Below are 12,712 nucleotides of genomic sequence, written 5' to 3'. Positions count from 1 at the left end.
CCCCATGCTTTCTCTTTTCACTCCATAACTTCTGTTCGTTTCTTTGCACAGTGGCTACTAAGCCATGCCTATAGCTAAGCAAGGCAATGGAAAGAGTCATTGTGTGCGCGTTCAGTTTTCTGGCGCCCTGTGCATATTGAGAAGAGAACGAAGGTAATCGAAATTACACGGTCTGTTATGTGTTCCTTTCTATCTGTTTTGTTTTGCTGTTGGAATGTAGCTCAAGAAAACTTCAAACTACGAGACTTCAAGCTTTCTAGTTCCTTTCTGGACACATAAAAACGGGTGTACTCATTTCGGCAATGACAGGAATCGTTTTTATGAAGGTTCTAGCATTTGAAAAAAATGTTAAAATAATATGTAAATGCAATATGTACATTTTTAAAACATTATGGTAAACGTTTTTATTTTTATATTTTTATTAAAAGATATTCTATGGTGTTATTCAATGCTTGAGTCAGTGTGCATGTGCTTGAATTTAAAGCTATAGGTAACAAAAGGGGAGGTGAGATCGCGTCTGAGTCGCCCTCTTAGAATACGACAATCACGAAAAAGCGCAATAATAACATTTACGATCAACCTTACTGCACTATTGGCTGATAGTACTAGATGATACTATGATGAAAGCCATTATTGGCTAGCTTATATAATTGTGTCGCCTGACCATCGGTCAAACCGTGTCCTGGAAGTGTGCCAGCTGTGGCCTCTTCACCTCACACTCTCTCTGCAATCGCACGATGGCACAGTGACGCACAGCAACAATTGCGCCACCAGAGCTGCGGCCTTTCCCGCTTACACTTTTTCAGCAATCACGTGATGCCATGGCGGCACGCTCGGCAATGCTCCTTCGTCAGGCACCTCGTTGCAGATACAAAATTTCATAGTGTCCTTCCAATGGGCGCGACACTTCCAGTGGCACATGCCTTCGCCTAACACACTTTGGAATTTGGAAAGTGTCCTTTATATTTTTGAAGGGGCTGGCCCCGCAACATTTTTTAAGGGAATCCTCGAATGGCTTCATTGCAAGTGCTCATCGCTTCACAAATCGACTGCTAAAGAAAGTTTTTAGGACCTGCCAGGTAGGTGTGGTTCTACATTTATTTAACGCACGCCTCAAGTGCTATCTATCCGAGTTTGTTCTATCGAGCTCGCTGAAAGGTTACTCTGGAGGAGGATGACAAGGGGGCAAAAAAATATGTCATTCTATCAACGCGCGTTGACAATGAGCCCCATTTTTGTTTCTTCAAGCGCGTGATTTCTTCCACTGTGACTGCGTTCGAGCGCACTGACACGTGGCGCCATTTCGTGGCAGCTACGATTACTATGCCGCTCGTGATGCTCTATTCAGCCAATGGCCGGGGACTTTGGGTTTATTGCTTGGCCATTTTTGTATAATTTGTTAAGAAAAGACTGAAGGTTTCTGACTGGTTTTGATTATCAATTGTCAATTCCAAACCGCGTGATGGCTCGCGTATTTTCAGGAGCCTCGACGACCAATCGGCAGGTGTTTTCTGACAATGCTGAAAAAGTGTTGCAAGGCCACTTTAGGAACGATGATGATGAAATACTAACGAAGGCTTATGAAGTATGATGGGGATATACACGTATGGCAGCGTACCAAAAGGGAAAAAAAAGAAAACGGATAGCACACTTGTTTGAATTCGTCTCGTTGGCATTCAGATAGCTTCATTAGATAGGACCGCACAGATAGTGGTTTTAATAGGAGGTTCCAGCTAAAAAAATGCTAAATAAATCTAAATTCAGTTCCTCTGGGAAATTTTGCAGTAAATACGAGGATACGGGGTGCAATTATATATAATCGGAGCTGTATAGTAGTTAATTGGGCTAAGGATTCGTGCTGTGTGAGGAAAATGAAGTGCAGTTTCTTTATGATAAGATCGCACTAGTGACGCATTTAAGCGTAACACAACCTTCATTCGATAACGAATTTGTATTCCCGCCGTTACACCTGAATTTTCCAGTAAGACGGCAAGTTGGGCCATTTGGTTAGGATCCATCGTGAACGTATTTACAGCGCAACACCAAAAACAGAGGACAAAGAAGGAGCCGTCTTTTTTTTTCTCTTTTGCTCCTTCCCTGCCCTGTGTTTTCTGGTGTTGCGCGGTAAATAAGTTCACGATTAATTTCCCAGTGCTACAGCGTCATGGTTAAACATTGATCTCAGAATGTTCAACTAACGTACCGCTTTCGTGTAACATCACATGTGCCCATCAATAATAACCAGGCAGGCGATATCGCCAATGACATTTACAGTATTCTTGCTCTAACACAGCTGCAACCTTGAATCGGGGTAAAAAATGCTTATCCTTCACGAGAAACATGCCTTGCACGATGTGCACACACCTTCCGACACGTATGTCTGCGCGTAGGCGCTGGTCAGGTGTAATGACATCTTGTGGTCGAAAAGCTATCGGTCACAAGTGACGCCCGTGCCTGCTGTATCAGCCGCATAGTGTCATCTGGTGCGAGGAAACGATTTCTGAACCAGCTGGTGAAACATTGCATTGACAATAAAAATAATTAATGGCCCCGAGAACAAATGGGAGATGGCGCAGGTGGGCTGCCGTGTGTATTATGAAGACGTAGCGCTTTTTTGTTACACAGTAGACACGTCTGTCGTGGTGCTGAATTAGTTACGGTATTTCGCTACTGATACAAAGGTCCCGGGCTCGATTCCGGCTCCGACTGTCGCGTTTAGGTGGAGGCGAAATGCCCGTGTACTGTTCGATGTAAGGTCTTCAATTTCAGTAGCCATCCACTATGGCGTCCCTCTACATAATCATGCCGTGCCTTTGGGACGCAAAACTCCACTTTTTATAATAAGTACTGATAAACGCAGGTGTATCCGTACAAGTGCATGCTCACTACGTGCTGCTAGCTCTTATCGAATGCCGTTCTCTATGGGAGTTACTATTACGTCATCGACTTGGACGCCACTTCCATGAAACTCGTTAAAGCGCGTTGGCGGCTATATGTATAGGCTGACCACCGTTCCACAATATTTCTGCATTCTTGCGCTTGATTCCAGACAGCGTACATCCTGAGGTAAATAATAATAATAATAATAATAATAATAATAATAATAATAATAATAATAATAATAATAATAATAATAATAATAATAATAATAATAATAATAATAATAATAATAATAATAATAATAATAATAATAATAATAATAATAATAATAATAATAATAACAACAATAATAATAATAATAATAATAATAATAATAATAATAATAATAATAATAATAATAATAATAATAATCTGGTTTAACATGCCAAAACCACGATACGATAATGCGGCGCGCCATAGTGCAGGGCTGCGGGAATTTTAGCCTCCTGTTCTGTCACGTGCACTCACATCGCACGATACGCGGACATTAAATACTTCATCTCCATAGAAATACTATAGCCACTAGCGAGATCGAACCCATGATTGTCGAGTCAACGTATAGTGTCGTGACTATTGTGCCACAGCGGTATACTTGAGCTTGATTGGCCTCTGAAGCAAGATAGTTCGAACTTCTGCAATCATGATAGGCAGTTACGGCTGTTCGCTTAATACGTGACATACTGGGCAAATAATAGGTAAGTGGTCAAACTTGTAAGCAACCACTTGTAAAACTGGTCAGGTTAATCTTCATGACAAACCAAAGGAATGCATGTTTCGGGCAGTTCAATAAGAAGGGCAGGATATTTGTTATTTTAGTGTCGGTAAAATTTGGTTGATTGATATGTGGGGTTTAACGTCCTAAAACCACCATATGATTAAGAAAGACGCCGTAGTGGAAGGCTCCGGAAATTTCGACCACCTGGGGTCCTTCAGCGTGCACCCAAATTTGAGCACACGGGCCTACAACATTTCCGCCTCCATCAGAAATGCAGCCGCTGCAGCCGGGATTCTATCACGAGACCTGAGGGTCAGCAGCCGAGTACCTTAGTCATTAAACCAACGCGGCGGGGCTCGAACGATTACTTTGCCCTCTGATGAGCGCAAATTTTGTATTCGCGGGTACGTTCGGTATTCCAGACTCTGCTAGCTCACTTCACGAGTAGGCTGGGTGGCAGTGATCGCTCGACAGCATAGTGCGAGCAGACGATCAAGAAGGTGACGTGCTAGCTGCCGTTTTTTTTTTTTTTGCGTTTGGTGTTTGACGTAATCCCAGGGTCAGGGAACAAACCAGGGTTAAGGTTACCATAGTTGAAATGAAGAGGAAGAAATGGACACGGGCCAGGCATGTAGCAAGTATACGCAGGATAACCGCTGGACAATAAGGGTAACGACTGGATTCCCAGAGAAAGCAAGTAGGCTATGGGTAAACGGAAGTTGGGCGGGTAGATGAGATTATGAAGTTTGCGGGTACAAAATGGTGGCAGAAAGCACAATACTGGTTTGATTGGTGGATCATGGGAGAGGCCTTTGCCCTGTAGTGGGCCTACACAGGCTGATGAGGATGATGATGATGTTTTTGATGTAAGGATAACTAGCCAGACCAATGCGTGAAAAAACCAGAAATAGTACTGTAGCTTGACGTCAATTAGTTTCGATGTCGGTAGGTGCACCACGAGAAAATTGACTTTAATATTGAAATAAAATATATTATCAGACTTTTCTTAGTGTCACACTTGTTCAGGGTCATCTCTGTATAAAGGTGTCTGGCAGAGTAAACTCGCCTATGAAAAAAAGTTGTAAGCACCCTTTTAAGGCAAAAACTAAATCCAATGAAAATTTCTTCCCTAGCTCCAAAGGATAGCTGATAGTCTGTACATGTCCCAAAAAACTCACTTCTCTTAATAGGAGAATTGAGGGCTTGCCTACGTGGGGTCTGGTGACACTTTCTGGCATTTGAAATAACTCAGAAATTTTGCGAAGATGTTAAGCAAGTATTAAAGCTTCGGGCACACAACGATATTAAGGTTAGCAATTCGGCAATCGAGAACCCCGTAATACGAACAAGAAACATTATGAGCACCGTTTTCTGTAGTCCATTTCACAATGCTGTTTTTGTCAATGAACTATACGTAGTATACATGTGATTTTTCATTGCATAAAATATTTTGCAATATTTATGTAACGTTAATAAATAGCCGTCATCTGTTACTTTTTCCAAAACTCAAGGTCAAGTGTTCAGCTGGGGCGTTGATTGAGTACCCTCTCTTCTTCATTATTGATTTACGATATGTGACATAACCTTATTTACATTGATCTTTATTTATATTGCTACTTTTCTGCCTTTATTTAAAATAAGGGTTCATGCAATTTTCGAAATCATGATCGTCATCATAAAAGAACTAGAAGAATGGGCGCAATGGCTGTCTTTACTTACTTATTTCGTGATTTATTACAGTTATTGGTAAAAAAACATTATTTACCTTTATACATTTTACCATGCGCTCATATCTTTCCTATATTTTCGTAAGATTGCTGCTCTATATCTTACCTTATTCGTAAGTTTTGTAAACCAAATTGCTGAAGCCACTCTATTCTTGTCCAGTACCCAGCAGTGGGCGTTAACAACAGCAAAATTTTATTACATTATTGCCTGTGTTTATAGCTGTACAAACCATTCAATCCTCAGTTCTCGTTTAAATCATAGGCTACTGATTTATTGCTTATTCTCCTACTAAATTAAAGATATAGAGCACTATGTTAATCACTGGATTCTACTCTGTAGAGGGTAGAAGCCAAGTTTCAGGGCAAAGGCAGCCTAGAAAGCAGGCAATGGGTGAAGAAGAAGAAGCTCAAGATGGCTGCTGACGATCAGAAGTCTACGAGGCCGGATTCAATGACTCGTTTAGTAGAAGGTCCCCAGGTGGGACAACCGTTTGACGCGCGCTACATGGACGCGTGCAGTGCCTGCGACCTTGACGACGCCTACAAGCCCCGGTCCTGGCGTCAGTACTGCTTGTTCGTCTCGGCCGTGACGCTGTCCACGCTGGCGGTGACGTTTGGCGTGCCCCAGATGTTACGCCGTTTCGCCATGGGCTGCGCGTATCCCGACTGCCAGGACCCGGGCGCGGATATCGCCCGCTCGCTAGAGGGCGTCCACGTGGACCCGTGCCAGGACTTCTACGGCTACGTGTGCTCAGGGTGGCTGCAGGCGAACCCAGACGCGGGAAACCACTTCGAGGTAGGCGAAGCCTTCCACGTTGCGTTTCCGCATTGTTAAGGTGAAAGTTTTGGTTGCCACAGTGAACGCGAAAATTGACCTGTGTCGTGGAGGACATTCGGGGACGTCAATATAACACTAAGATATTACACAATCATGACGTCACTGTGATGTCACATAGCGTGACATCAAACGGTGACGTCGTTTGTTCATTGGTGGCTACGGAAATAATGCAAAATCAGGTGAAGCGCAGAAAACTCGCAATCCGTCGAGTTATGGATGAAGTACAAGACCACGTGTAATGTAGAAAGCCTTCGGAGGGAGATGAATGGTTCAATACATCGACTGAGGAGAAAAAGATGTATTCTGCCTTAGCATGGGCATAAATGACTGCGAGGTTTTTTTTGTATACTTTTAAGCACATCGAATGCTGTTCTTTATGGGCCACTGAGTGTCACCGATATTCTGGGTTAAAGACAGTATATCACGCAAAAGATGGAACATTAACAATACAGAGTTCAAACTATACTCGCTCGCCCCTTAGTAAAGCGGTGGTTAAATACAATCTTCCTCCAGAATTATGTCTCTTTCTTCGCTTTCTCGCCCAACTTCAAGGCTGCTGCTTTTAGTCTTAGGTTGGTATGCAGCAAATACTATCACAAAACCAGGTGTTTTATTTTGTTTCACAGTGGCGTCGAGATAATTATGTGTGAACGCTCATTGTTGGTTATCTTTACTTTCGTGCGACTACGTGCAGAGTCTTCAACGCCGCGTGGCCTTCGCCGCTGTCGTCAGTCTCGTCTTGGAAGAAAGCCGTGGACCGAGTCCAGCGCACAAAATTGCCCACATATTTCAACGTTGCGCCCAGGTGGCCTTTAATGAGCAGGACCACATTGACGAATTGCGGCAGTTTATGGCACACTTCAATCTGTCGTGGCCAACGTCCAAGCCAAGGTACAACATCTTATTATACTATGCATGCACAGATGACGTTGCTGCGTGGAAACTGCTCCGGGAAGTGCACCGCAATAGATGGCGTGACCGCAGGAGCCAGATAATACGTGAGAACACCCAGTTGAGCTAATTAGTCGAGCATAATTTGGTGTATGGGTGACCCTCACAATGAACATAAAGTAAACATTAACACAAGACACACGCAGCATAGTTCTTCAAATTGTGCTGCACAGCTATACGAGATTTACCAAGATAGATACGTTATGTTCTCAAGTGACCCGTCTGGTGCCCCACCACAGCATGGTGCACATGTACACCTTTTTATCTTTACTTTGCCTTTCTGCGGACCTCTTCCGATCATTGATTTCAAAGTATTCCGAAGAACTCCAAAGTTACGTGTCTACTTGGCGCATGTAGTGCTGTCTGTGTGTGAAAAATATTTTCACACCTAAATGTCATTCCCGCGATATACTTAGCTGTAAACAGCTTAACGAGTACTAAGTGTCAACTAGAGTCGAACCTGTCGTGCTGGCTTATTTGCCCATAAAATGGTCTATTGAGATGCCAACGCCAGATGTTCAGTCATAACTTACGTTACACCTGAATAAGTTTGCTACACAATATTAAGAGTTCTACGGGATTAGCCTCAACAGAAAAAATATGCTAAAAGCAGCTAGGAAATGAATAGAATACCATATGCGAATGAGATTCTGAATAGGCTTTCAAACTAGGGAAATCATTGTGTGGCTTTCATCGTCTACAAAACATTGCGGTAGCTGTGTCTTGTGAGGAGTTTTTGCTTTCATTCATTCGTAGTACAAAACAGTTTATTCTATCTTCATTTCTAAATGGTGACCATCTTATGTTTTGATCTCACAAGTCTAAACTATCGACCACCGTAGGACGAAAGAAAAGGTGCTGGACCTTCTGGTAGGCTTTTCCCTGGACTGGGGCATGCCGATATTGTTCCAGCTTATGGTGGACGCGAACTTTCGGCGTCCGGGGTTCCGTACCTTGCACCTAGGTTCTAGTCCGCACGTGACCGAATGGATCGCTGTCCGGGACACTCTGCAGGAACAAGGAACACTGCTCGCCTACTTCGACAGAGTCTCCATCCTTCTTTCCGGGGTCACCGTCGACAGGAACACAGTCCAAGATGTAAGTTCAACTCACTTAATTGCAGCAATGTCGTCACAATTACGTCATTATATTACACAGTCTAGGTTATTTACAATGCAAAGACTACAGCAAGCGATTGCCTATTTTATCATGGTAATTGCATAACTCGACTACATTCATTACCTTTATTATTGTGTTTATGTTCGTGCTTTCTTCAAATATAGTTATCTTTCTTTGGCACCTGTTTCATAATGCCGTTGGAAAATAATTTTTTGCGTCAATATATTTAATCGAAAAGTTCTGAACATGAAACATTTTCTGACAGCAAAAGAGAAATTAGTTTGATAGCATCACCTTATAGATGACACATATCTATGACAAACTTGAGGCAATCAATAAAAGAGCGAGTCTTCCAATTTCTGGCAGTACAATCTAAATTTTCCAGCACTAATGAACTAATAACAATAAAGTTGTTACCAAACAATAAAGTTGTTACCAACCATTGGGCTGATAAGCAGCTTTTAGTGCTTTGCAGCTGCGGAGCTTATGCGCGAATAGAGGCTAATCACTCGCTGTAGCTCAACGACCAATGTTTTTGTTCATTGAATTCCATGCCACGCAGGTTCTTGCGGTGGACAACCGTGTTTTGTCGGCTATGGTGTCCCCGACTTTCGAACTCCGGGCAGACACGGAAATGCGGTACGTGTTGTTAAGGCAGGTTGACCAATGGACGGGACCAGAACTCACTACAAGTGAGTGGCTCGAGGTAAGTGAACTGTACCCCATCCTGCTGAATTGTACTGAACTGAAAGCGCTTTCACGACTTCACTGAAAGCAGAAAGACTACTTAATAGCTGATGGAGAAAGTGCAGCTCCTAAATCACATTAAACAATGGTTTATAGGGCAAAACATATTTTTGAAACTAGAATTGTAGCATTGAATACCGTCACCATTGTAAATGCTCACTTTTTATTTTTTTCTGAGAGAAATGCCAAAACGCCATTTGAAATGCTGTAAATGTTTGAGAGAGGGGTAAGATCAAGGCGCCCCTAACCTATGTGAACTATGACCGATTACTAACTGGAATGTATGATAGTCTGAGCTTACATGAAGTACATTTTAGCAGCAGATTCAGCTGTATTCCGTATTTAAACTTTGTTCTGTAATAACACTTATCGTCTGGTGAAACAACGTGGACTTTTTTAGAAACACTTTCTCCATACCACCCTTCCCCTTCTTTTCTCAATTCACGTTTTTGTTTCCTAGCAAGATAAATAATCGTCGCTGATCTATACAACCATGAAGCCTGTCTACTTGTAATTGCTATATAAGTTGCTGGTAATGTTATTGCTAGCACATGAAAACAGGTGATCAAGTACGAAGACGAGATAAACAACCAAACGAGCGTTCATGTTGTCACCTTGCATTTCTGTGTGAATTAATAACGGACAGCGTAAGCAGCAACGGTGAATCATGCAGCGGCTAGTTTTCTTGTGCGGGACTTGAACTTTTTGTGGTTGTTTGTGCATCGTTAGCAGTTTCCGTTTTGTGTAACGCACTAGAGCTAGCAAAGGCACTCAATGAACCCGTGAATCTTTTACATGTTCAGGCAGTAAACGCGCACCTTCCCAAACCACTGACGCCGAGCAGCGAGATGTACGTCATGAACTGGCAGCTTCTCATGCTCCTGGGTCAGCTCATGGGCCAGGCCTCCAGGGACGTAGTACCGCTGCTCGCGTACATCACGTGGCACGTAATACGCGTTGTGGGACCCATGACATCACATCCGCTGGTTCGGGAGCAGTTCGGCGGCAGTCGCATGGCAGCCACAATCTACATGCTCGGCCGTTGCTACACGGACGCCGACACGACGCTCCCGTACGCCTTCGCACACGTCTTCGCTCGTCGTTGGCTGCCCCGCGACGCCGTGAGCGACGTCGCCGACATGGAGGATCGCATCCGTCGCGAGGCCAACGCCAGTATGAACGCCCTCTCCTGGATGGACGAGAAGACGAAAGCCGGGGCGTTTGAAAAGCTCTCCACCCTTCGCGCAATCGTGGGCCGGCCTGAAGCTTTCGCTTCCGACAAGGCGCTCCAGCAGCTGTATCCGTATCTGACGATGACGAATGACACAGACTCGTACCTGGATCTGATGAACTCTGTCAAGAGGGCACAGCTACGACACTCCAAGCGCTTTCTGCACGCCAACGGGTCTCTAGAAGGCGACGACATCAGCATTCCGTTGACGGTGGTGAACGCATATTTCTTGCCCGTCTACCACGTAATGGTGATCCCGGCGGCCATCTTGCACCCGCCCTTTTACGTGGCGACCTACCCGAAGTCCTACAACCTGGGTAGCCTGGGCCACGTGCTTGGTCACGAGATGACGCACGCCTTCGATCCCGAGATGGGACTCTACGACCGCAGCGGCCAGCGCAAGGATTGGTGGACTTCTGGGTCTCGGGTGGAGTTCGAGAATCGACTGGACTGCCTGCGACGAATGTACAACACCATTCCCTGGGCGGAGGGTGTCGCGCATGGAGACTACGCGCTCTCCGAAAACTTTGCCGACTCGGGAGGTCTCCTCAAAGCGTACAGAGCTTTCCGGGCCGCGAAAGCCGGATCCCGACCAGCGGCGCCTGCGAGTCTTGCGAGCTTCACGGATGAGCAGATGTTCTTTCTGAGTAGTTGCTTCAAGTGGTGCTCAGCGGAAGACAAGGAAAGTGCCGGATCGTACTCGCCACCCAGACTCCGCTGCAATGTGCCGCTCATGAATATGCCGGAGTTTGCTGCGGCGTTCCAATGCGGCCCGGGAAAGACCATGAATCCTTCGACTCGGTGCGACTTCATGTGAAGAGATTTGTCGCGTGTATCTGTGGCCAATTAGTAGAAACAAATTGTTACGTGTGTGTCTTACAGTCTTAAAAGCTTCCTTTACGCTTGACTGTGAAGACGCAAAATGTGATTGTTTACGTTCGACAAACATAACCTCCGTCTTTATAAAGTATGGACTGTAAAAGTACGTCTTGCCTTGAAAAACGCCTTGACAGGTGCCTCATAAGAACATGAGAAGCATTCAAGAATATTTGAAGTAGCGTTAACAGCGCATAGTAAAAGTGTAGTAAAGGAATAGGAGTGGGCTTAACATATTACAAGACAAAGAGAAGAATAAATTGAAGTTTGCATAGACCCCAACAATAAACATTCCCATACGTCATTAGACACTGGCAGATCTCGCCTGGGGAAGTTCTGGCCAGAAGAAAAAAGCCATGCAGTGCTATACAACGCGCAAATAACGTTACATACAGATGAAAATTGTGATTGAGTCAGTCAACTAGTCTGCATGTCTAGCAAAATAGGTATTATTAATTACATACATAGTTTTCTTATCTTAACGTCTCAAAGTAACGTGTTACCCGACTTGGAGTTTGATGACGAAATAAAACCCAGCACATGGGCTACTAACAGCTGACGTAATACACAATTAGCCATGAGCTCAAGTCACTTTGCATTTCTGTCAAGCAGCTTCTACAGGTGTTCAAATGAAGAAATGCGCCATTGAGAAGCAAATGAGAATAGATTAGAAGATTCAATAGTAGCCAACGTGAATGACACTAGCGGCACACGTCCAAAGGCCAAGCCTCTCCTTTGGTTTATACCAGTGGGCAATGGTTTTTATTACCGAAAAAAAGGCGAAGGTTGCATTACCGTTTGCTGTTGCCTTAACGACAAAAAACGAATACGCCTGTTAATTCCTAGTTCTATATGTATTATCATAGCATTATTGAGCTATTCCAAATCATAATTTTTAATTTTTTTTACATTATAGTAATTTATATTCAATATATAGACCATACTGCCTGGTCGGAATGGAAAAAGACAATTATGGTGATTTTTTGTTTTTAAGTACATTCTTTACTTGTTTTGTTAGGACTATATAGTACTTGCACGGCCTAAGAATTCATATGACCCATTCTTGACCAATCCCCGTGAAAGGGTATAGAAGCCATGGTACAGGCATCACATTCCTTTGCTTTGCTTCGATCATCATCGTCGTCGTCATCGCCGCCCTCGTCGGCATGCATGGCTTGTAACAGCAATACAGTAAAATGGGGTTACTTTGTGACCACATGGGTTACTTTATGACATGCACTCTGGTTTTCGTATTTTTCATCTCGCGCCATGACCAGGCTCCACCGAAAAGCAATAGGGCACTCAAAAAGCTCGCCTGACATGCCAAAAAAACTAGCGGCAGCCAGCCGAAGTTACCATGCAGCGTAGCGACTCTAGACAAGGACTTGTTCAATGGTGGTTTGGCACGCAATCTTGAAGCACCATAAAATTTGTGAGCTGGACCTGTCCCCATGAGAAAACTAGCGAAAAGTGATATCTATATACTTGTGATTGTTAATATTTAGGCTAAAATAAACTGTAATATAAATGTAATTAAGTCATGTCTGTTTTAAAAACTGGTATCTACTTGTGATTGTTATAATTTAGGC

General features: G+C 43.8%; 1 protein-coding gene across 2 annotated transcripts in view; it reads left to right on the top strand.

The window, feature by feature from the left end:
- Positions 1 to 11,232, top strand: part of LOC119162218 (endothelin-converting enzyme 1) — a 161,905-nt gene extending 150,673 nt beyond the window's left edge. Inside the window, exons 5-9 of one of the 2 annotated variants that reach the window (XM_075889133.1) lie at positions 5,881 to 6,157; positions 6,894 to 7,090; positions 7,993 to 8,248; positions 8,832 to 8,975; positions 9,820 to 11,232. In XM_075889133.1, the coding sequence (XP_075745248.1) occupies positions 5,881 to 6,157; positions 6,894 to 7,090; positions 7,993 to 8,248; positions 8,832 to 8,975; positions 9,820 to 11,064 (2,119 nt within the window). In that variant the 3' untranslated portion in view covers positions 11,065 to 11,232. Of the gene's footprint in view, positions 1 to 5,740; positions 6,158 to 6,893; positions 7,091 to 7,992; positions 8,249 to 8,831; positions 8,976 to 9,819 lie in introns of those variants that run through there. The other variant, XM_075889132.1, reaches the window with a different exon arrangement.
- The last annotated feature ends 1,480 nt before the right edge of the window (positions 11,233 to 12,712 follow it).

This window comes from Rhipicephalus microplus, chromosome 3 (genome assembly GCF_043290135.1).
Source record: "Rhipicephalus microplus isolate Deutch F79 chromosome 3, USDA_Rmic, whole genome shotgun sequence".
Classification (NCBI taxonomy): domain Eukaryota; kingdom Metazoa; phylum Arthropoda; class Arachnida; order Ixodida; family Ixodidae; genus Rhipicephalus; species Rhipicephalus microplus.
The sequence above is the reverse complement of the archived record's forward strand: the minus strand, read 5'-3'. Positions and strand labels throughout refer to the sequence as shown.